This window comes from Corvus moneduloides, chromosome 5 (genome assembly GCF_009650955.1).
Source record: "Corvus moneduloides isolate bCorMon1 chromosome 5, bCorMon1.pri, whole genome shotgun sequence".
Lineage (NCBI taxonomy): Eukaryota > Metazoa > Chordata > Aves > Passeriformes > Corvidae > Corvus > Corvus moneduloides.
In genome coordinates, this window is record NC_045480.1 from 41,156,825 (window position 1) to 41,181,807 (window position 24,983).

Sequence of the window (24,983 nt, forward strand, 5' to 3'; positions counted from 1 at the left end):
TGAAATTACAGAGTTCTCGATATTTGGTGAAATGAGGAGGAACATCAATAAAACTTTTACATTGGACTTCTGGGGGGCAGACTTTGGCCTACTTAGGAGACTTATTCAGAGAGTTCCTTGGGAAGCAGCCCTTAAAACAAGGGAGTCCAGGAAAGGTGGGCTCGCTTTAAAAGAGAGCTCTTGAGGGCACAGGAACGAACTATCCCTGTGTGCCGAAAGATAAGTCGATGAGGCAAGTGTCCAGCCTAGATGGGCAAGGAGCTTTTGAAGGAACTTAGGAATAAAAAGAGGATGTATCATCTTTGGAAGGAGGGTCAGGTCTCTCAGGAAGTATTTAAGGGGGTTGCTAGGGCAGTGGGAAAAAAATTAGAGAGGCCAAAGCTCAGCTAAAGCTTAACTTGGCAACTCTTGTGAAGGATAATAAAAAATGTTTTTACAAATATATTAATGGTAAAAGGAGGGGTAAGAACAACCTCTGTTCTCCACTGGATGTGGGAGGGAACTTAGTAACTACAGATGGGGAGAAGGCGGAAGTGTTTAACACCTTCTTTGCCTCAGTTTTTAGTGGGAAGACAGCTTCTCCTTAGGACAACTCCTGGGTTGGCAGATGGTGTTAGGGAGCAGAATGGTCCCCCTGTTATCCAGGAGGAGGCAGTCAGAGAACTGCTGAACTGCTTGGATGTTTAAAAATCTATGGGATCAGATGGGGTCCATCCCAGGGTGATGAGGGAGCTGGCAGATGAGCTTGCGAAGCCACTCTCCATCATTTACCAACAGTCCTGGCTCACTGGTGAGGTTTCAGGTGACTGGAAGCTGGCCAATGTGATGCCCATTCACAAGAAGGGTAGGAAGGAGGATCTTAGTAATTATAGGCCAGTCAGTCTGACCTCGATACCTGGCAAGGTAATAGAGCAGTTTATATTGAGTGCCATCATTCAGCACTTACAGGATGGCCAGGGGATCAGACCCAGCCAGCATGGGTTTAGGAGGGGTAGGTCGTGTTTGACCAATCTGATCTCCTCCTATGACCAGGTGACCCACCTGGTGGATGCAGGAAGGGCTGTGGATGCTGTCTACTTGGACTTCAGCAAGGCCTTTGACACTGTCTCCCATAGCATACTCTTGGAAAAGCTGGCAGCCCACAGCTTGGACAGGTGCACTCTTTGCTGGGTTAAGAACTGGCTGGATGGCCGGGCCCAGAGAGTGGTGGTGAACGGTGCTGCATCCAGTTGCTGGGCAGTCACCAGTGGTGTCCCTCAGGGATCTGTGCTGGGGCCAGTTCTGTTCAATATTTTTATTGATGATATTGATGAGGGTATTGAGTCTTTCATTACTAAATTTGCAGATGACACTAAGCTGGGAGCGTGTGTCAATCTGTTGGAAGGTAGGAGGGCTCTGCAGAGAGACCTGGAACAGTTGGATGGATGGGCAGAGTCCAACAAGATGAAGTTTAACAAGTCCAAGTTCAGAGTCCTGCATTTTGGCCACAATAACCCCCTGCAATGTTATAGGCTGGGGGCAGTGTGGCTGGACAGTGCCCAGGCAGAAAGGGACCTGGGGGTGCTGGTCGACAGCCGACTGAACATGAACCAGCAGTGTGCCCAGGTGGCCAAGAAGGCCAATGGCATCCTGGCCTGTATCAGGAATAGTGTGGCCAGCATTCTTCCCTTGTACTCGGCACTGGTGAGGCCGCACCTCTAGTGCTGTGTCCAGTTCTGGGCCCCTCAGTTCAGGAAGGACGTTGAGGTGCTTGAACACATCCAGAGGAGAGCAACAAGGCTGGTGAGGGGCTTGGAACACAAGCCCTGTGAGGAACGACTGAGGGATCTGGGGTTGTTTAGCCTGGAGAAAAGGAGACTCAGAGGTGACCTCATCACTTTCTACAACTTCCTGAAGGGTGGTAGTACTCAGGTGGGAGTTGGTCTCTTTCTCCAGGCAGCAACTGATAGAACGAGAGGGCACAGTCTCAGGCTGCACCAAGGGAAATATAGGTTGGATATTAGGAAAAAGTTTTTCACGGAAAGAGTGGCGAAGTACTGGAATTGTCTGCCTGGTGAGGTGGTGGAATCACCATCCCTGGATGTGCTTCAAAGAAGATTGGATGTGGCACTCAGTGCCATGGTTTAGTTGAGGTGTTAGGGCGTGGATTGGACTCAATGATCTTAGAGGTCTCTTCCAACATGGTGATTCTGTGATTCTGTGAAATCACTGAACTGTGATCTCTTGTCCTCAAATCATTAAACTAGCTGGGCCACTCAGACTCTTTCTGCTAACACAAAGGTAAGTCAGCAGCAGCACACAGTCCCCTTGTTTCACAGGCTCTTCTACCCAGCTGCCATGCGAGTGCCTGTGAGCTCTTATTAGTCCATACTGAAGATATGTCAATGTTGACCATATTTCCCAAGATAGAAGTAGCCTCTGTTCCTGTTTCCACATTGCAAATTCAGAAAACAGTAAGGTGCTTTATGTTTGAGGTGTTGCAAGCTGTTAGCACTAAACTGTTTCTTCCCAATTATTCATACTTAAGAAATTAAGAAGCTTCCCCTTTGTATAATGGAAACAAAACCCAATACTTGATGCATGTTCATATTTCTTCACATTGCTTCCCAAACATCAGAGACACTTGTATAAATTGGCCAAAGGCCTAAAACCATACTGATCAACAACTAAAACAATCCGAAAAAAGATGCATAAAGGTAAAAAAACCCCAAAACACCAAATATAAACCACAACACAGAACAATGACATATCAGTTTTACATAAAATGTTTGGGAGTGTAATCTAGTAAAATACCGAGTGGTGAGACATTTTCCAGTACCTAAATCTGTGATTTGCTTAAATATAATTTACTGAAATTATTAATTCAAACACATGGTTACCATAAATTTTAATTTCTGCTGTATCATTCCTTGCCTATTAGGCACTGGAATGATACAGTCATTCAGGACAGATACACAGTTATAACTTAGAGTTTTACTGTGCTGAACTGCATGTACAAATTTCTTAAGCTTGCACTTTTATGGAAGCCCAGAGAAAGAGTTTCCTTCATTTTTATTTTATTGAAAGATTGCATATTATAAGTAATTTTAAAAATTCCAAACTTTTTGTAGCACCTGTGATTCATAACTGGCTATTTAAAAATTGCAGCACAATATGAAGGATTTAAAACAAGAATGAGGAGACAGAAGGAAAAAGATTGCTTCATTTATAAATGCTGTGCTTGAAATGTGGGGTTTGAGCTTGATCCTTTTATTCAAGGGTAGTGGTAGATCTTTCAGGAAAGTCTTGGTTTGCATTTCGTATAAGTTGTATTGGAGGATGGTGAAGTTCATACTGATGGTGAGCCATCTGCTGCTTAACATCTGGGAATCCTAAAACATCAGGACAGTGCGGATACTGCAATATAAAATGACAAGTTAGTGACTAGAAAATCCCCATGGCTAACATCAGCAGAACACTTCTGTTTTCTCTGATAATCTGGGCTATTGCTGCCAAACAGGGTACTCCCTCCCTGCCTGCCCCCTACCCCAGCTTGCAGCAAATGACAGAGAAGATGTGCAAACTTTGCTGCAGATGTAGAGAACAAAATTCACAGAAGACTGCAAAGCTTTCACTGATAAAGCCCAGGCCTCCTGGTAATTAATTACCAGCTACAGCCTGAGAAGTTGCTCAGAGAGGGGCTTAGACTCATCTTTCCAATTACAGGGTAACTGGTATAGCTTATTCTGCACTGCAACACTGAAGTATTGTACTCCATAAAAATGATCAGCTGCAACATGCCTCCATCTTCAGGCTGACAACCTAGCAAAGCTGATGGCATCTCTGTCCTCACCACTTTCCCATTTGTTATACTAAGAACTAAAACTAACATTTATAGTCTATGTAAAATAAGGACAGTCAAAAAGTGAAGTGTGTGCTGCGTCGTTAGAACCTGAAAACAAACCTCAGGGCCTGAAATTCTTCTGTTACTTGCTTTTTATATTCAGAGCAAGTAACACCTAAAATAACTGCTAGCAAATGACAATTAAAAGAAAACATTAAAAGAAAAATTCTCCAGCCTCTGTAAGTTATAAACATCTAGAACTTTCAAAAAGGGTCCCCACACATACTGAGATATACAAATGCATTTCCTACTTCTGCCAAGGACAACTTTCAATTCCCATTGATGCCATGAAGATTTTTTGCCTTTTCTTTTATACCCCTGTTATACCTTTTTACAGCTTCTGTATTCTTAGTGCTTTTTGCCTACATTCTTGGACTTGTTTGTTCAGCTAGGAGACAACATTTTAGAAGCTTCGTAGGTAGGGGTTAGTGTGCCCCAGACCCCAAGGTCCTCTCCAGAACACATTCTGTAAACTAAGATAGAACCATCCAGGGGAAGGGGGGGCTCATTCAAGCCTCTCATTGGGGAATTTTTGATAGATATGCTAATTAGTAAGACCTATAATGTTATACCAATTCTTTTGGGGGTGTGCATTGCAGTGTGCATTTCAGTGTATTCGACCTGGATGTAGTACACCTAAGGATCCTTAAAATAAATACCAAGGTAAAATCCCTTTTCCCCTTCTAACTGTGTATGACTCTTGATTTTAAGACCAGGAAAAGGCATCACCATGGGGAATCTCATCAAATTTCTCTATCAAAAAATATTCCCAGTTTCAATACCCTGTGAAAGCAGAGTCTGACCTGAACTTTCACAATATTTGAGGAAAGCACAAGACCTAAATTCTGAGTTTGCAATGTATATGTATACCAAGCACTTTCCCTTTTTAAAAGCTCTGAAGTTCAAGAAAGTACCCAGTGACTTAAGGACCAATTGGACTGGGACTCTGTTCCCTAACTCACAAGAGGAACAGGCTATTTCTGTGTTCCTGCTCCTCATCCTGAAATGTTTCTTGGATTATGATGTAGCTAACCCCTGGCACTCTACAGCTTGGCACCCCCATGCTGCCTTGGTTGTGTGCTTTTTTTCCAATGGGTATTGGGAAGAGACTTCCTCAATTGTGTAGTCTTTTCTCTCTTTGCCAGCCAGTGTCTTTGCTCCAACTAGAGTCTGAAAGTTCCTCTGCAAGCGCCCACTGCATTTCAAAAGCTGAAGGTCTGCTGTCTTTATTACTCCAGCTGCAACCCATGGGAACACACTGGGAGGGATTAAGGGGCATGGTGGCCTGCCTTACCCATTCTCTACCAGAAGGCAGACTTTGTCTTACCATACATCTCCTTTAGGTTATTTGTACAGAACCTTTACAATGAAACAATGTTTACCTCTTTCCTGTCCTTAGAAGATCAAATCCTTCATTGATCTTTGTCCAAGGAAGTGTGTGAGTTATTAATGGATCCAGAACAAACTTTTTCTTCATGTAGTCAGCAACCAGTTTAGGAACTGCATCTTTACTCTTCCAGCCTGAAAAAAACCCCACAGACAATGCATAGTGATATTAAATGCTTCTGAAAATGCATAAAACCCAGGGCAGCTTAAGTTTTTAGATAAACTTTCTATAGCAGAGTAACGGGATGAAATGTTGCAGCCTGGCTTTACCTTTGTAACACAGGGTGCCAGCAGGAAACACATGGGACAAAGCACAGCTGTTCCACGTATCACAAACGCAGCAGAAGAGCAGTACAAATCTCAGTCTTTACAGAATCCATACTTTCCCCCACATTAAACATGGTTTCAACTTAATCACGTTTCATAGAAAAGCCAGAGTGCTGACATCCATGTTGGTAAGTGGAAACTTGATTGTCTGCTCAAAATTGGAGAGTGGGTGGTGGATATGGCTCTCTTCCTACAAGCACCACTAGATAAAGGCGTCATAAATAGTAGCATACCCTTCCAGAGAAACCTGATTTGTTTCTGCTATTTTATTCAGGTGTCTTTTGAATACATGGGAGGACCTGGTTACGAGTGAGAAAACCTGCTGTTGGAAACAAGTTTTCTGTGGCCATCAGCTTTGTGTTGAGTGAGCTAGGACTTGTTGAGTGTGGGACTGCTGGGGCAGCTCCAGAAAGAGAAGGAATGGGAATGGACTGTCGTCAGCTGGCCAGGGGCTAAGCTGGGGTGTGACCTATGTGGAAATCAGCTGGGTATAACCCCTGATGTCCTTTACAGTCCTGACTCTCCATCTCTCCTGCTGTCTCTCCCTCTTTCTATTCATTACATTCTCCGTTTTGCACTTGCTCTTTTTCTCCCCTCCCTCTGTCCTCTCTCCCTCTTCATGATTTTTTCTTTTTTCTTCCTTTATCTTCTATCCTTTATCCCCTCTTATCTTTCTCCTTACCTTTTTTCCTCCTCTTTATTTTTATCTTTCCTCCTTCCCCTCCCCTCCCCCTCCTTTTCTTTTTCTCTTCTTTTTCCTCTCTCCCTTTTTTCTCATTTCCTCCTCTTCTTTCCTCCCTATTTTTCTCTATTTTCTGTCTTTTTATGTCTTCCTTTCTCTTTATCTCTTCTTCTCTTCCCTTTCTTCCCCCATCTCCCTTTCTGTTTTTTTCCTTCCTTCTCTTGCCGTTAACTAACAGTTCCCATAATTAATTCCCTTTGAACTTCGTCAGCAAAATAGCCATCAATATTACTTCCAATAAGACAGTGTAAGCAATGAATTTGATATATCCTATTTCATTCAAGACAACTTACAAATTTCCCAAGCCAGTTAAATCACATCTTTCCAAGTCCTTACCTCCAAAGACAGAGCCTTTCCAGCTGCGACCAGTGAAGAGGAGCATGGGATCAAAAGTGACCTTTTGTTTTGCAGGGGGCACACCTACAATCACACTGACTCCATAGTTACGCTGGCAACAGGCCAAGGCTGCAGTCTGCATTAGAAACAGAGGGACGCCCAGAATCAGGCAAGATTTGTCTTTAGGGCGCAGAAGTTTGAACTCCATTTCCTCCTCTCAGGACTCTGCTTGCAATTCACTTTTTGTAACCACAAAATTCATTTTTTGAAACCCCATCAAAAAATGTCCATTGTATCTGCTCCCACCATTGTATCTGCTCTCATTGGTTAGGTATGTCCTGGCTTTGCTCTCCTCCCCCATTTTGTCTAAGCCATTAGTGATAAGCCACAGTTGGAGAGCAGATAATGAGCTATGTGAAATGTAGCCACCCTGGTTAGGCCAGGGCACTACAATGGCGTTCCCTTTCCTAAATTTCTGAGCATGCGTCTATCCCTGCATCTCAGTGGCCAATAGCTGGACTTAACAGGTTTGAAGTTAGCTCAGTACTTTGCCAGTGGCTCCCAGCTCCTCCTCCTCGGTGTTTGGTGGCTTGGTGAAGAGAGTGCTAATGAGCTAATGCCTTGTGTCAGCCCATCTTTTGGTTGCATACCATGGTATCCTCACGGCCGATGACCTCAAAGGAATAGTCCACACCCTGCCCTGTCATTTCCATCAACACCTCGTGGATGGGCTTATTGAAATCTTTAGGGTTGATGCAGTCGGTGGCTCCCAGCTCCTTGGCCTTGGCAAACTTGTCCTTGTTGATGTCCACAGCAATGATGCGGGAAGCTCCAGCCACCTTGCAGCCCATGACAACAGAGAGGCCAACTCCTCCGAGGCCGAAGACGGCACAGGTGGAGCCTGATTCCACCTATAATAATAACAACCACGTAAACATGGCACATTGTTACAGGCTAGGGAAAATACCATGCATTTCCTCATTATCAACATGATTTCACTTAAGCCACTTCTTGCAATTTAGAGATTACCCGCTGAGAAGGAATTTGCACATGCATAACTGCTAGTGCAGTAGCCAACTATACTGTTATAATCTACACATGACTAAGAGAAATTGTCCCTAAAATACATTTCTGAGACCAGAATTCTGTTTTCATTATATGTCTCATCTTCGGCTTAGACACACCTTTTTTTTAATGATGCTTTATATTCCAGTTGTGTTAAGATCTGTAATGTCACTCCACTGTAGACAGGGCCAGCTCTAAAAGTCACATTCATGAATTGCTACAAATTGAGTGTTGCATATATAGGCTTCTATGTATTCCTAGACTTCAGTTACAATGAGCTCTGTTGTAACATTTTTCTAGGGGTGATAAAGCTATGAGGGAAAACTTTATAGATGGTAATAGGTAATTTTACTGGATTTTGAATTGAAGACTTCTGAGTACCCTAGAGACAGAATCTGAAGTAGGTAAAGAAGTAGTATCTTCTTTCCACACTGAACTAAACAGAGTCAATACTTCCTGGCTGCCATGCTGATGATCCACTTGCAGGCCACACAATCTTGAACAGACCCCATAAAATACCAGAAACACCCACCACCATATTTACCTTGGCAGTCTGCAGAGCAGCCCCATAACCTGTTGAAAATCCACAGCCAATTAGACAAACTTTGTCCAGAGGAGCAGCAGAATCGATTTTGGCCACAGCAGATTCATGCACTACTGTGTATTCAGTGAAGGTACTTGTACCAAGAAAATGGTGAATTGCTTTTCCTTTACAGGTGAATCTAGTGGTACCATCAGGCATTAATCCAGCACTTGTACCAAGGCTGTTTGAAAGATGACCAGAAATAACGGCAAGTGAGATTTGTTGTGTGTAATCAGTTTTGTGTAAAGTAAAATCTAATTAGGGTTGTAAGTAATCCAGGAAAACTCACTCAGTTTTACTGCACAGGTTACCCTTGGTGTTTAAACAACTCTTGCACTCCCCACACTGTGGAACAAAGAGTGGAATAACCTTGTCTCCTAGGAATAAAACAGTAATGACAGAGGATTAAAAAAAGCCAAACAAGAAGCATGCAGGTAAGAACATGAAGTGAGTGTATTTAATCCCCAGGTAAATGTGCACTAGGAGTGCAGTGATGGTTTTATTTCCTTCTTCTGTAATGAACCGTCTCTGTATTTTATATAGAGGACATAATTAGGGCAAATTTATGACAAGTAATTTTGATATGCAAAATTCCCGGTGTCTTTCCACAGAACTGAGTCAGACCTATGTCATAAAATCATGTTATCTACTGACACTTCTGAAGTACTTGCTCAGCAGTTTATTGCATCTCCTGTGTAAAAAGAAGGTAGTCATACACCTTCTTTTAGTAAGGAAATTGAGCTAAAAATTGACATCCACTAAAACAGCAGATTGGAGTGCCAGGATAACAGGGCTGTAAACTGTGCATACAAAGAATGGGGAATTAAGCATTAATTTGCATTATTTTGAGCATCTTTGCTATATAGCAGTCCTCTTACTGTTGCTCTGAGTAAAAACAGGTAAAATACTTGTCTGAGAAGCAGTGGCACACACAAGCTAAACCAACATCTCTAATTCTCTAGCACAATTATGTGATTAACAAAGTAGCACATAGCTTCCCAGTGCAATTTTTTACCCCTGTGCAATTTCCACAGCAATGATATATGGTAAATATCTAATAATCTCTAAACAGGTATTTCCTAATACAGATTAGTTTATGATTTGCCAATTTTAAAATGTAGCTAATCCTTGACACATTGAAAGTCAAGGGAAATTTTTGATTTCCACTAAAAAATGAAAAATGCCTACAGAACATTAAATGCCCCCACTACCTCAACCCTGAGTTAACTTAGAACTGTGACATGGGCTTAGTAATCACTTTGCTAAAGAAATATTGCACAAGTTGAAGCCTTTTTTCAGAACATGGAGGTGTAAATTAAGCAACATCTGAGAAATGTGATTCTGTGCATGTATGTCTTCAGGCCTGCTATTTCAGCTCACCTGGAAACACGGGGCAGCTAGAACTAGACAACAGAGAGATTTATGAACCGAGACATAAGAGAAAAACCAGCTAGAGCTATCACTAAAATTTGCAATATGCATTTTATTTGGAGTTAAAGCAGAAATCTGTAATAAGAATTTTTCTTATACATACCAATCTGCTTTGGACAAACTTTATACTTGTCAGTATGGACAAAGACACTGGAAGTACAGAGATGTTAAAAGTGAACTACTCAGGTATCATAGCAAACTGCCTGAAAATTGAGAGATTCTGTGTAGATTTTTTCACTGCATATTTTCTCTTAAAATTTAGCCCTTGTTAGAATTTTTTCAGTCCTATAAAATGTACAGGAATCACAGCTCATCTTGCAGCAGTTGGCTGAAAATTGTCATCTTTCACTGACTATCTACGCGCTGTAGTTCAAAGAGAATGTAGGGAGAGGAGCAGCTGGTCCAGATGAGCATCCTCAGAGCAACTCAGCCCTCAGGAAGCAGTGCTGCCTCACCTGCACTGGTGCTGCTCACCTGCAAAGCCTGCAGCAGGGTGGGCACCCCTGTTTTGCCCTGATGCTTTTAAAAGACCTAAGTTCTGATCTACTGAAGTCAGTGGATTATTTAGGTGTTAGGACAATTAAAAGAAGGTGCTTTATTGCGTAGCGCTTTGCCTTATTCTTGAGAAAGGTGAGCTGTATAAATGGTGTTCAAAGAACCTGCAGCTAATGCCTGATTTCATAACAACAGCAAAGACTCTTCATTCTTAGTCACATGACCGAAAAAGCACTACGTATGTGGAAAGCAAGCTGCAGATGTTTTTGCCAAAACCAAAAGAAATTGAGTAGAAAATCTGAAAGTAAATCAATATTGGGAACACAGAAAGGTGTAAACAGCAGGTTTATATCCTTTGAGGTACCCTTTATGAAATTGAAATTGGAATATTTTCCTGTGCAATAAAAATATTCATGAATGTAATAATCTTTGACTTCAGGAGGAGTCTGGAAACTCAGCACAGGGTTTGTTTCCAGTGCTGTTTCATACCTGGTTTGATCAAAGTCACTCCTTGCCCAACACTCTCCACAACACCAGCTGCTTCATGCCCAAGAATTATTGGAAAAGGCATAACCAGTACACCAGTTATCACATGGTCATCAGAGCGACAGATCCCAGTGGCCATAATCTGATTTACAGGAAAGACAAGAATATTTCTGCGTTTAACTATGTCATGTCATATGCAGAAGCGAAATTGTATTTTACATTTGGAGAAGCCACTTGCTCCCCTCTAAAACTCAACATGCACACAATAAATCTACAGGTAAAACAGATTTGGTTGTGTGATTTAAGACTTTTGTGGTATGTATTAGTCTTTAATCTACATGGCAAAGCTCCTTTGTGAATGTTTGCTATGCAGTACTGAGCTCTATAGGGAGTCGGATGGATTTTCTGTTGAACGTTCTAGCAATACAATTGTATAGGGGGAACAGAATAAATTATTCCTACTATTTATAGATAAATAGATAAAAAGAAAAGTGTGTAATATTATGTAAATGTAAAATTATGTAAATACAAATTAACCTTCACATAGTATTTATAAACATAGAAATATTGTGTATATTTTATATTTATTATATTTAGATTATATGCCAATATATCATAGATATTGTATATAAATTATGTATTATACAATGATTTTTTATTCTAAATAATTACATAATTCTATTATTGTATTGTGTATATATTTTAAATATTTGCATATGTTTCATTAAAAGAATTAGGCTACACGTAGTATTTTAGATGATATTTTGTCTTTTCTTGCAGCTAGAACAGCAGTATTTCTTTTGAAACATTCAGGTGTGTATTTACAACTTTTATTCTGACAAATGGATTTGTCAACCCCATGAGAGGGTTTTCCTCATGTGTGTAACACTTGAAACTACTCGTAAATGAAGGCAGCTGCTGAATTCCACTGAGGCCAATATCCAGGTAAAAGACGAAGCTCCCTGCCCTATTGAGCTATTTCCTAGCACAAGTTCAATCAAGTGAAAAAATTTTCTTGCTCCACTCTATAGGAAATTCTGATTTTTGCCTTGTACTGTAATTTTTTCAGCGTGTTAGAAAAACAGATGTCAGTTAATATAAAATCCAACACTGAAAACCTTCTCTTTAAAAAAAAAAAAAAAGAACTTCGTTATCAAATTTAGGACTTTGAACATGTTACATAGGAGCTCACTGACTAGTAACTACTTACTAGTAGAATGTTTTCTGACTGGGTCTTAAAAATTTATAGGACTAATTCTGATTAAAAGCAGGACAGAATGCAAGTCATAGGAGTTGTTTTAAATTTTAGTTTTAGTACCTTTATGCGAACTTCATGTTCTTTTGGTGGGGCAACTTCCACTTCCTCAATACTGAACGGTTTATTGGCTTCCCACAGCACTGCTGCCTTGCATTTAATAACCTGCAAACAAAGCAAACGGGAATGGCACTTGCATTTTCAAGTCATCACGCAGACAGATTCTTCCGTTTCTGCATGTGAAGCTCCTGCTCATATTTGTGGAGAAGAGAGGGAAAAGTACAGGGAAAAAATCCCAAACAAAACAACCAAAAAGTCAACACCAAAGGTCAGTGTAAGCCTATTTTTTTCACCCTTGAAGATCATGTCTGACTTTGCTCATATTTCTGTCACATCAAGTTTTCAGCTGCATGTGTAATAGTCTCCTAGGATAACAGGATACCTTACCCATTCTCATTGCTCCTTTGCTAACTTCCTTGGTGGATTTCTTTTGCGGCGTTGAATTACTTGTCTATATTTGTATCTTCTTAAAGATGGCACACTAAATGATGTCACTTCTCAGGCTGTGATAAAGTCTGTATTGCCTAGAACTGCCTGTGTTGGGAACTGAAATTGCTAAAAATGGAATTCAGAGCCTTGTACAGATTTATGAACATTCTAGTAGAGCCCGAGGTCAGCCACGAGGTGATGGCTGAAAGGGCACCTCTGCAAACTGACGTACCACTCCACAGAGGTAATCTGAAACAGTCCCTTTAGTGTATATTATCCATGCTACAGTACCCTCCTTCTCAGAAGGGATGTTTAACTCAGGTGGGGTTACTACCCAACTATCCAAGACAGCTTTTTTTTTCTTCTGTTAGACTGAAGTCTGTCCATTAACTCTTCAGGCTTTGTCCTGGTACTGACAGGCTTTAGGGCTCCTCTGGCCATCTGCCACTGAGAGAAAAATGCCCTCAGAAAAGAGAAGAGCATTGTCCACACCTCATCCTAGGCTCTCAAACAGGTTTCCTCCCTGCAAGCTCAATCCTAGTGTATTCAAAACCAGTGGGACTTCTCTGTCCCCATAATTGCTGATCTTCTGTGGAGGTGTTTAAAGATCTCATCCTAGTTCTTTAAACAGCTCCAGGCCCTGAAATATGATTTTCCTGGGTGACGTATTATTAAGGCCTCAGTCACTCTGTTAAGTCTGTTGACTGCAAGTTTTCAGGTGGCATTATCTTGAGAAAGAAATGGAGAGGAATCAAGCCCATGATGCAAGAAATTTAGCACATGCACGTTTATCCTGTGTGACTGGGACAACTTAACATCGGTGTGCTGCAAAATTCGCAGGGGAAAACAACAAACAAACCAAATTTTTAGTATCAAAGGCTTTTGAAGTAGTAGAAATAATGTCTGATTATCCACAAACTGAAAACTGGTAACAAAGGAAATAATTACTAGGAAACGCTAAACATATGAAATAAAATAGCGGACTTTCAGCATCTAGACACGGAGTAGGATGGGCACAATGCTTTTGTCCTGGGGTGACTGTGTGATACTGCATTCTGTATCGTCTGCCCTGGGCCAGACATGAGTCCTGTGCCTTCCTGTGTCTTTAAGCTGTTTCTTAGGAGAGGGGGGAGAGAAGCCAGGCAAATTTTTTGGAGCAGTTTGTGCTCAAGGACACACACACTCCCCTGCGTTCCTGCTGCTACAGAGCTGAGGAAGCACCTTCCTGCTTTTTCCCAGCTCTGGGCTCCTTTTCTCAGGAGAGAGACAGAGAGTTAAAACTCTTTGCTTTGTAGCTAGCCTGCTAGCTGAGTCAAGAACTTTTCTTGGGACTGTTCTGCTCCGGTCTGGAACAACATCACCGGGAGGCCCCACACTGTGGCCCAGAGGGGGCCATGCCGAACCCCAGCTCCAGAGAGGGCAGAGCCACATCCACAGAAAGGACTCTGAAATCTACCCAGGTTTCTTCTCCACAGCGAGAGGTTTTATTATTTAACATTATTCACTCTTTTCTGTGCCTTCGTGCACCCTGCTTGTTAAATAATGGGTTTTTTTTCACTTTCCTCTGAGGAATTTTTTTTTTCCCGAACCTGGTGAGGGAGGGGCTGCTGAAATCTGCCTTCTATTAGAGGATACGTTCATTTCGGACATTTTCCTCCAAATTTGTCTCAAACTGGGACAGCTTTGAAAAAAACTGCCTCAAGAGATATTTGCACTAAATTTACATTTAATGTTTAGATGCAAGTGTGATTTGTGAAAAAATCACAAGTGTGGTCAAAGGTCACATTTCAAAGGGCACCATTTTCCAGGACACTTACTTTTAAAAAAAAAAAGGCAGTTTATGTATTTATATTGTATTCCACATAGCACAGTGGTGATTTCATGACTTGCACATGCAAAGCACATGTAGAGTTTCTAAGAACAAAGGTGGCCAGAGGTGGATTGCCAAGAACAAACAAATCTCTCCTGAAATTCAACATTAGTTGACTTTGTATTGTTTAGTCCCTGTGAGCTTTTACAGATTGGAACAGGATCCCCCATATGCAGCAACAGCGCCCTATCACCCACTTCATCTGCTAAGACAAGCACAGGCTTAACAGTTTTTTACCCTGCTCACGTGTTCTACCAGCCATATAAGTTACTGTGGCAGAGGAGGGCAGGTGTAGAAACACACCCTTGTACAGGACACAAGAACTATGCTGCTTGGTTACATAAATTGCACTGTAACACCCGTGTTATTCCAAGACAAACACAGTGAAATCGAGGCAGTTAAGTTACATCACACCACTCCGTTCAATGCTGAGTAGAGGACTGAACTTGGTGAATTTACCTACAAGTGAGCTACAATTAATTTTGCACTTGCAGTAACTCAGAGTTAAAGAGAGCATTTTTTTCCCTGTCTGTCGTTCTGTTTGGTTTTGCAATAGTGAAGACAGCTGGCAGTAACAGCAAATGATCCCGGTACTTTCTTAAGGCACATTCCGGCAAGATACATGTTTTCAGTTGTTTTCCATTTCTAGTTTCTTGTCTCTTAACCCTTCTTGCAGGTCCCTGGGTGTACATTAGCATCTTGCCAGTAGTGCAAGAAAGAACATGTATTGGTATTAACCTCCATCTCTCTTGTAATCTAATTTCTAGCAAAGATATAACTACTCACTTCAATTCCAGCTCAGTATCGCGTTGCACGCGGAATTGACTTCTGGTCTTTGTTAACTAAAGTTTGGGACTTGTTATACACATATTCAAATTTAATGACTGTCCTAACGTCAGCACAATTCATCCCAAAATTTAACACAATATTAACTATGTCTTTTTTCTGGAAAAATGAGCTGATATGAATTATAAATAAACTAAAAATAGTTTAAATTACTGTAGGATCTCAGAAGGGAAACTGGTAGAGCAGATAAATACATGGATCTAAACCCTTAGTACATTCTATCATATTTTAAACTATCAAATCAGAGATTAAAAATAGTTTGCTATCCCAGAGGGGATGTTATTCTTATTCTGGTGCTGTTATCTTGTCTTGCTTCAAATAAACTATTGCCTTGAAGAGTTAATAACTATTTCCTAGGAAAGTACAGCAACCTGCAAATAAAAGCAGCTCTTCTGTACCAGCTTCATCCTAAACTCTAATCTGTGCTATACCACCAGGATTTATGGTGTCCCCACAAAGAATTCACATTCAAAAATGCATTACTCAGCTGCAGCAAAGAAACTTTCCTAATACAAGCTGTTGCTTACTTTGCCTGCTGTGCTCATGTTGACTGGTGTGCCTGTTTCGACTCTTGCCACTGCTGGTTTCTTGCACCAAGAGCTCAGTCAGCCCCAGAGCAGCTGGGTTGCTGGTACTGCAAGTCCTCTCCAGCACACTGGAAGCTGGTTGTGTGAAGCGCTCCTGCAAGTGGACTGCTCTGATCTTTTAGCCGAGCCTCCCAGCTCACGAGTCCCACCCCTTAATCAGAAAAAGTGCTAGGATCAGAGTAAACCACTCATCTGATGAAACCTCACTCTTTCAGTGCTTCTGTCTTCTTGATTCCTCTGTCATGGTCTTTCCTACCCTTTTTTGCAGCCCACCTGTGGTTGCCCTCAATGTCATGGGACAAATGCAACAGCCCTGGCTGGAAGCTATTTCCCTTCTTCCACCTCCCTGAGAGCTGCTCGCCAAACCCACTGCTCTCAGGGGCACTGTAGGTGCAAAGAGGAAAGGGGAGAGTGGTTCTTAAACTCACAGCAGCAGGGACACAGCGAGAACATGAAAGCTTTGCTGATGAACTCTGGTCACACAACAGCCCAGCTCATGTATTAAAACATGGGATTGTGCAAGCTGCTTCAGAAACATACACTGACTGTGCAGCTGCAGCGGTGCCTGCTCCTGAGTTCTTAGTTTTACCGTCCAGCTACTCATTAATCTGTTGGAATGGCTGTCACTTCACTGTGTCCAAGGACAATGTGCCAATCATGCTGATGGGAAAACTAAAGTCAGTAAGTCAGAAGTGCTGCCACAGAATGTGTTTCTTACCACGTGCAACACCCTGCTTGATCTGTGAGTGTCTGACCCATCAATACCTGTGAGCACAGCCCCCATCACTGCTCACATGCCCACACATTTGCCCTCTCCTGGCACTAAGTGCTGGTGCAAGGGATTGAGTGGAGGTCAGCGTTGGAAAAGTCCGGCGGCTGCGGCAGGGGGAGAAATTGCAGAACAGCCAATATGGTTGATAAAAGCAAGCTCCGTTTATTAGCAATCCAGAGGCACTTAAATAGTATCTCAGCTTGTTAACTCTTAAGTGGCATAAACCTATCAAAGTGCGTTTCTGCTTCTACATAATTAGACTACATTGGCAAGCTTCTACTAGTTACGTTATGATTAAAGAATTCAGAGTTCACCCTCCCTTCTCCTGGTCAGTACATCTTATCTGCACAGCCGCACATCCTAAAAACTCCCTTCTTGTTCCCAGGCTTGTTTCTCACACAGGTGCTTTCTCATGCAGGCAGTTTCTCACACTAGCCTTTGCTTGCAGGCCTTTTGCTTGTACAGTTCCCATAATTCTATCAATGACTCATGCCCCTGATCCTCTAACTATTCTTCAGTAATTCCCCCTTTTTCTTTTTGTACAAGCAATACTTGATTGGTCATAGATGTAGTGACTTTGTATATCATCTTCTGCAAGCATTGGCATAGGCAAGGTAAGCACACTATTATTAACAATATTACTAGTCCTACAGTAATCAAATGCTACACAAATAAAACTAGCCATGATTTTAAACCTAGTAACTTTAACCATCTTTTTAAGCCGAGACCATCTTCTTTCTGTAATTGGGTGGTTAATTGATGTAACTTACTTATCTGCTTATGAATTAGGACAGAGTGGTTAGAAAGATTTATATAGCACATACCTTAGAACTTTTCACAGCTGTGGCTGTGAGCTAATAGTAGAAAATCAATTGCTACTTAATTTTATAATATTGTATGTCTAACACTAGTAACATTTACACTTAACTCATCAAGCATTTGCAAAGTTATGTTTAACTTACCCCTCTCCTAGCAAGCAAGTTTATGCAAAATAGCATAAGCCCTGGCTGCTAAAGTACCAGGTAAAAACATAAATGCTAGCCAAACTGACTGTTTTCACTTGATCTAAATGGGCAGACAGCTGATTGAAAATGTCTGCTAATGCTCTTGTTTCAAGACAGTCAAAAAACAATTTTTCACTTTACTTCTGTGTTTGGTGTCATACCCAAAAATTTATGCAACTCTCCTTTTTAGTTTTGTCTTTGGAGAAAGTTCTCCGACACCCACCACAAGTCACTAGCAACCACCTAGGGCAGCTGTTACATTCGCCCCAGAGTCTCGCTATTTCTCCTGCTATGGAGAGTGGTGGATCTGGCAAGTCCTCAGCTCCTTCACTCAGTCACGTCTGCAGCCTCTCCCAAGGCTCCTCGGGACAGAGGTCTCAGAGTTCCAGCTGTTATGGTAGTGGCGTCACTTTCCTCAGGAGCTGATGCTGACTTTGCCTTCTTGCTTCGGGGTCCTGTAGCACGGCACCACTTGCTGGGCACCTCTCTGGTTAGTGATGCAGGGATGACTTGTCCCTGTTGTTGCAGGACATTCTGCAGCATTGCAGTCCACGTTCGTTCCCAGAGCAGGAACTGTGAAGGGGTTAACAACAACTGTACGATGCTGATGTAGTAATTTGAACACAGGACATCTGCTGTAAAGATAGACTGCAAAATGCTTCGTGTAGATAAGTCAGCAAGCTTTCTGATTACTTCTTGCATCATTTCTTGGTGTTTCTCCCTCTTTTGGGGCTGAGCTCCGGCAGCCCTGGCTGGCCTTGGCTTTGCAGGCGATGAAACCGCAGAAGCCGCTCTGCTGCCGGATGTTCTGCTGTTCGGCGGGGGGCGTTGCTCTCTGCCGCTTTTGTCTGGGCTTTAGGACCGCTCCGTTGCTCTGCCGCTTTCAGCAGGGCACCCGGACTGCCTGTGTCTCCTTGGCCCGCCTGCGCCCCACTCCCTGGGTCTGGTGGCTCTGCTTCCGCGTTCGCGACCATTTCTCCCTCAGATGTCGGAGGGGTAACATCCTGCTCTGCCGAGTTTAGCAGCTCCGCTCCGGTCTCTGCCCGCCGCTCCGTAAGACCCCGTCTGTTCCTTTCCCGGAGCCGCTACAGCCAGCGTTGCCACTCTCTAAAGTCTCTATGGCGGCTGCGGCCACTGTCTTTTCTGTTTTTATCTCTGTGAGAGTGCTAGTTACTGCTCTCCAGGCTACTTTGAGAGCTTTTGCTTCTTTAGCTTTCTTTTTAAACGATCTTGGATCAGCTAGTTCCTTATAAAGGTTTACTTCCTTAAGTCCCCGCTTTTCAAAAAAGCGTAAAAATAAATCAAGGGCCACCTCTGTTTCCGTATCTGCGTCCTACCGCAAGTCTGCGTCTCACCACAATATCTGCGTCCCACCGCAATATCTGCGTCTCACCGCAATCTGCGTCTAACCGCAATTCCGCGTCTAACCGCAATTCCGTGTCTAACCGCAATCTCTGTGTCTAACTGCAATCTGCATCCAACCGCAATCTCTGTGTCTAACTGCAATCTGCATCCAACCGCAATCTCTGTGTCTAACTGCAATCTGCGTCCAACCGCAATCTCTGTGTCTAACTGCAATCTGTGTCCAACCGCAATCTCTGTGTCTAACTGCAATCTGCATCCAACCGCAATCTCTGTGTCTAACCGCAATTCCGTGTCTAACCGCAATCTCTGTGTCTAACTGCAATCTGCATCCAACCGCAATCTCTGTGTCTAACCGCAATTCCGTGTCTAACCGCAATCTCTGTGTCTAACTGCAATCTGTGTCCAACCGCAATCTCTATGTCTAACCGCAATTCCGCGTCTAACCGCAATCTCTGTGTCTAACCGCAATTCCGCGTCTAACCGCAATCTCTGTGTCTAACTGCAATCTGCGTCCAACCGCAATCTCTGTGTCTAACTGCAATCTGTGTCCAACCGCAATCTCTGTGTCTAACCGCAATTCCGCGTCTAACCGCAATCTCTGTGTCTAACCGCAATTCCGCGTCTAACCGCAATCTCTGTGTCTAACTGCAATCTGTGTCCAACCGCAATCTCTGTGTCTAACCGCAATTCCGCGTCCAACCGCAATCTCTGTGTCTAACTGCAATCTGTGTCCAACCGCAATCTCTGTGTCTAACCGCAATTCCGCGTCTAACCGCAATCTCTGTGTCTAACCGCAATCTGTGTCCAACCGCAATCTCTGCGTCTAACCGCAATCTGTGTCCAACCGCAATCTCTGTGTCTAACTGCAATCTGTGTCCAACCGCAATCTCTGCGTCTAACCGCAATCTGTGTCCAACCGCAATCTCTGCGTCTAACCGCAATCTGCGTCCAACCGCAATCTCCGTGTCTAACCGCAATCTGTGTCCAACCGCAATCTCTGTGTCTAACCGCAATTCCGCGTCCAACCGCAATCTCTGTGTCTAACCGCAATTCCGCGTCTAACCGCAATCTCTGTGTCTAACTGCAATCTGCGTCCAACCGCAATCTCTGTGTCTAACTGCAATCTGTGTCCAACCGCAATCTCTGTGTCTAACCGCAATTCCGCGTCTAACCGCAATCTCTGCGTCTAACCGCAATCTGCGTCCAACCGCAATCTCTGTGTCTAACCGCAATCTGTGTCCAACCGCAATCTCTGTGTCTAACTGCAATCTGTGTCCAACCGCAATCTCTGCGTCTAACTGCAATCTGCGTCCAACCGCAATCTCTGTGTCTAACCGCAATCTGCATCCAACCGCAATCTCTGTGTCTAACCGCAATCTGCGTCCAACCGCAATCTCTGTGTCTAACCGCAATCTGCGTCCAACCGCAATCTCTGTGTCTAACTGCAATCTGTGTCCAACCGCAATCTCTGTGTCTAACCGCAATCTGTGTCCAACCGCAATCTCTGTGTCTAACCGCAATTCCGCGTCTTACCGCGCAGTCCCTGCTGTCAGGGTTGTGCAGCCTTTCAGGTTTAGCCCTTGTCAGCCAAACGGCGGACCCCGCTTTTCGGTCGGTCCAGGCTGGAATCAGGCGCCAGCCCGCAGCTGCTGATCCTTACGCCTGCCGGCGCTGCTCTGGCGCTTCAGTTGGCTTCCCGCCGAGTCAAAAGAAACGAAGTGCCAGTCCAAGTTCGGGCGCCAAATGTTGGAAAAGTCCGGTGACTGCGGCGGGGGGAGAAATTGCAGAACAGCCAATATGGTTGATAAAAGCAAGCTCCGTTTATTAGCAATCCAGAGGCACTTAAATAGTATCTCAGCTTGTTAACTCTTAAGTGGCATAAACCTATCAAAGCACATTTCTGCTTCTACATAATTAGACTACATTGGCAAGCTTCTACTAGTTACGTTATGATTAAAGAATTCGGAGTTCACCCTCCCTTCTCCTGGTCAGTACATCTTATCTGCACAGCCGCACATCCTAAAAACTCCCTTCTTGTTCCCAGGGTTGTTTCTCACACAGGTGCTTTCTCATGCAGGCAGTTTCTCACACTAGCCTTTGCTTGCAGGCCTTTTGCTTGTACAGTTCTTTTATTGATCCCATAATTCTATCAATGACCCATGCCCCTGATGCTCTAATCATTCTTCAATAGGTCAGCACTGCCTTTCCTGGGGACTTCAAGCCTCATCTATTTTTATATTACATCCAGCAACCTGAAATCAAGATTTTTCCTTCAGAAACAAGTGAAAAAGAGATAAAATGCTGCATGTAATCTGACTAGTAATTACTAAGTATAGCACTTTTTCATGTTTACCTGTATGACTATAATTAATTCCAGAAAAAATTCTTCTCTTCCCTAGTCATGCTGACTGCACTATTTCTGATCCAGGCCAGGATGCCATTTGCCCTCTTGGCAACCTGAGCATGCGCTGGCTCATGTCCAGCCACTGTCAACCAGCACCCCCAGGTCCTTTTCCTCCAGGCAGCTTTTCCCGTAGTACTGCCTGGGGTTGTTTTTACCAAGGGCAGGACTTGGCACCTGGCCTTGTTGAACTTCTGTGCTGGTTTTGGCTGGGGCAGAGTTAGCTTTCTTCACAGTTGCTGGTTTGAGACTGGGTTTTAGATTTGTGCTGAACACAGGACTGATAATGTAGGGATGTTTTTGTTATTGCTGAGCGTGGTTTACAGAGCAAACACCTTTTCTGCATTTCATATGGCCACACTGGTGAGGAAATTGGGTGTGCCTGGGAGGCTGGGAGAAGACACAGCCTGGACAGGTGACCCAAACTGACCAAAGTGCTATCCCAAACCATGTGATATCATGCTCAGCATATAAAGTGGGGGAAGAAGGAGGAAGGCGTGGACATTTGGAATGATGGCATTTGTCTTCCCAAGTCACCATTACACATGATGGGGCCCTGCTCCTGTTAATGTATTTATAGAAACATTTTTTATTTTTTAATGGCAGTAACCAGATTAAGTTCTAGCTGGGCTTTGGCCCTTCTAATTTTCTCCCTGCAAAAACTCAAAATATCCTTGTAATCCTCCTGAGCTCCCAGCCCTTTCTTCCAAAGGCCATAAACTCTCCTTTTTCTCCTGTGTTCCAGCCAAAGCTCTCTATTCCTCTCAGGAGGTAAATCACCTAGTGATTTGCACTTCCTAGAATAACTTGTATCAGAATGAAGTATTTCTAGTCCACTCTATTCCTTGATATTTATTTTTTCCTTTCTTCCCTTCTTTTGTACTTGGTGATTTTAGAGGTCTTTTTCAACCTTAATGATTCTATGATTCTTCTGAAGTTCCCAACCCTTTCCTTAGTGGTTTATTTCTCATATCCCTTTATGTTTCCTTTCCCCTCAAAACTTTCTGCATATCTTTAGCTATATGCATATCAAGGCCATGATTTTTTCCTTTTTTTTTTTTTTTTTCCAGAAAATGGAGCTGAGGCTATCTGGAAACCATGTCCTTCGGCCTGAGTAAGTGCCTCCAACTGAGAACACTGGATGAGACAGTGGATCCTGTCTGCAGCCTGTGCAGGGATAGGCATCATGGTCTTTAGGCAGAAGGTGACAACAAAAGAGAATGCACATGGTTTCAGTGAGGCACAAGTGGACTTGCATAACCATGTTGCAGAAGCTGCTTTATTTGCTTTGCTCTGCCAGATTCCTAAAGATAAGTGAGGGTGAGACTCCAGCTCAGAGGATACACGGGCCCTGGCATGCAGGGAAACCACAGTGCCGCCCCTTTACAACTTGCTTGCACAGGCCTCCTGGCTCAACCCTTTGCCAGAAAATACTTCGCTGATCCCTAGACCTCTCCACTTTTAGGGCTGTTCACTATGAAAAGAATTTTTCTTTATGTTTATCTACATATTTTACTCCTTTTTATACAATTAAAATATCTTCTTTCTAGTGACCAGTGACATAACCCAAAGGGATGGCATGAAGGTGTGTCAGGGGAGGTTTAGGTTGGGTATTAGGAGAACGTTTTTCACCCAAAGGGTGTTGAGCACTGGCACAGACTCCCCAGGGCAGTGGTCACAGCACCAGCCTGGGAGAGATCAAGAAGGGTTTGGACAATGCTCTCAGGTGCAGGATGTAACTCTTGGGGCTGCCCTGTACAGGGCCAGGAGTTGGACTTTGATGCAGGTCCCTTCCAACTCAGGATAGCCTGTAATTCTATGGAAATATGATACATAATTCCTTTACCATCTTTTTAATCTCACTTTATCCAGCTGAACATGATACATTAACATCCACTCTCCAGTGACTTATTAACCTCAGCAGATTCCAGTGAAATGTGTGTCAGAGGCTGAAGACAAAGAACATGTTGGAGGTGTTCATGGCTGGTGAGCTTGTATGGCAGCTGGTGAGGGGTCAGTAGCTCTGACCGAGGAAGCTGTGACCGGACCGGAGAGATGGTCCCAAAAGGAATCACCTTCCTGAGGCCCGGTGTCTTCCCTCAGCTGCTGGCTAGGAGGGCCCGTGCAGAGGCTGTCAGCTCTTTAGTGATTATCAGCTCGTGATTTCAGCTCAGCTCTGCAGAGCAGCCTCCAGGCCAGACCAGAGAGAGACGAGAGGCTCACGTGGCTGGTTCTGCACGAAAGGTAGCTTTATTGTTGGTCCATACTCCAGCGAAGGGGAGGCCAGGGATGAGGGCTCTCCCCCACAGGGGCAGAGGGCTAGCTTTTATAGGGATACAGGGGATGGGTCTCAGAGGGTAAAGGCCAATGGGTTACAAAGGATCTGCACAGGGTCTCCCAGAAGATTCTGGGTGTGTCTTTTTCTCGCCGTAACTGAAGAGTAGCTGCCTTCCCAGGGGGGGTCCTGCTGGGAGATTGCTCCATCTCCTTATCTCAGCAGGCATCCCTCCAGGGCAGTGGCTGGGCATACCCTACAAGGTTGCACACAAGACAAGTTAGAAACAGTGGGCAAAGGCCTGTTCTTGCAACTCTAGGTTATCTTCACTTGGGGACTGTAACTTATTATGTTATGAATCGTTGGCTATGCTCAGCAGATTGTAGCTACAGCTACAGTTTCTGACTACAGGGCACTTGTAGTGGGAAGTGGTTCTTTACTGCCACTTCACAGGCAGCATAGCCTGCTTCCCATTCCTTACTCCTGCCAGGGCTGAGCAGCCTTGCATTGCTTGCTTTCCTGAAGCAATGCATGATACTAGCTCCAGGTGAAGAGAGCTAGTGCTTTCTAAACCAGCTTTCTTTTAATGGAAAATAAGTTCTGCACTGGACCTGGCTCTATTTAACAGGAGACTATTTTAATCACAGCTTGAGTGACCTAACTCTAATTTAGAGAAAAAAAAAACTTTTAAGGGCAGTTATGCATCACAGATTTTACTGACAACTACACATTCTGCCCTACAAATAATAAAATGCATACTAGTTTTAGCTAAAACTTTAGCATTTTTTAAAATAGGTTACTTTTTCTTTATCTACCGTGTTGATTTTAAGCTTAGCAAGGTACATTTCTTTCTTTCAGACAGTGACTTAGCTGTTAAGATAAATAAGCCTTCTGGAGGGTGTTTAAATTGAAATTCCAGCATTTCTTCCTACTGTGTGATAGCAGTTTCCAACTTACTCTTTTATGATTCACTTCTGAAGAACTTGATAACCCAAAAGTTCTGGGACACACATGTTAGTAGAAGATAGGAAAAAAAAGGCAACATTTCTGAAGTCCCACCCTGCACAGTATAGAAGCTGTGACTGTCCAAACCCTTTGTATTTTTCCACCTGCACATTTAAGGATGTCCAAAAGATTAGGTACACAATACACAAAACCCTGCAAGTACTCATTAGTATTGAAGCACAGAGATTGAGCAGCAGGTAAGATTCAGAACTAGCTGGCAGAACAGGTTATGCCCTTCAAAAAGCTTAGGGATCATATCTGAAGATTATACAGCTGTGTGTGACAAGGCAATGGAGCTGAATTAAGCACATATGGGATGACATCCACTTTGAACATGAACATGAACATGAACATGAACAAAGACATCCAGAAATAAACAC

General features: G+C 43.3%; 1 protein-coding gene and 1 long non-coding RNA gene across 3 annotated transcripts; one reads left to right on the forward strand and one right to left on the reverse strand.

Moving 5' to 3' along the window:
- Positions 1–3,034: 3,034 nt before the first annotated feature.
- On the reverse strand, positions 3,035–15,888 carry LOC116444238 (alcohol dehydrogenase 1). The gene is made up of 9 exons (XM_032109453.1): positions 15,722–15,888; positions 12,053–12,154; positions 10,738–10,876; positions 8,612–8,699; positions 8,284–8,503; positions 7,325–7,585; positions 6,675–6,810; positions 5,266–5,404; positions 3,035–3,396 (listed from the first exon to the last, which is right to left on the reverse strand). The coding sequence occupies exons 1-9, from the start codon at positions 15,737–15,739 to the stop codon at positions 3,372–3,374; spliced, it is 1,128 nt and encodes a 375-aa protein (XP_031965344.1). The 5' UTR covers positions 15,740–15,888; the 3' UTR covers positions 3,035–3,371.
- LOC116444243 lies at positions 12,134–22,825 on the forward strand. 2 transcript variants are annotated; one of them, XR_004240251.1, is made up of 2 exons: positions 12,134–12,317; positions 22,394–22,825. It is a non-coding gene; the product is annotated as an uncharacterized LOC116444243 (long non-coding RNA). The 2 variants fall into 2 exon arrangements; XR_004240250.1 differs by lacking the exon at positions 12,134–12,317 and adding an exon at positions 18,538–18,610.
- Positions 22,826–24,983: the final 2,158 nt, after the last annotated feature.

Excerpts from the sequence above, each read along its gene's own strand:
- LOC116444238 (XM_032109453.1), bottom strand. Across the intron at positions 8,700-10,737 it reads AGTGACTTTGATCAAACCAG|GAGACAAGGTTATTCCACTC; the intron begins GTATGAAACAGC and ends TTTTATTCCTAG. Across the intron at positions 6,811-7,324 it reads TCGGCCGTGAGGATACCATG|ACTGCAGCCTTGGCCTGTTG; the intron begins GTATGCAACCAA and ends TTTCTAATGCAG.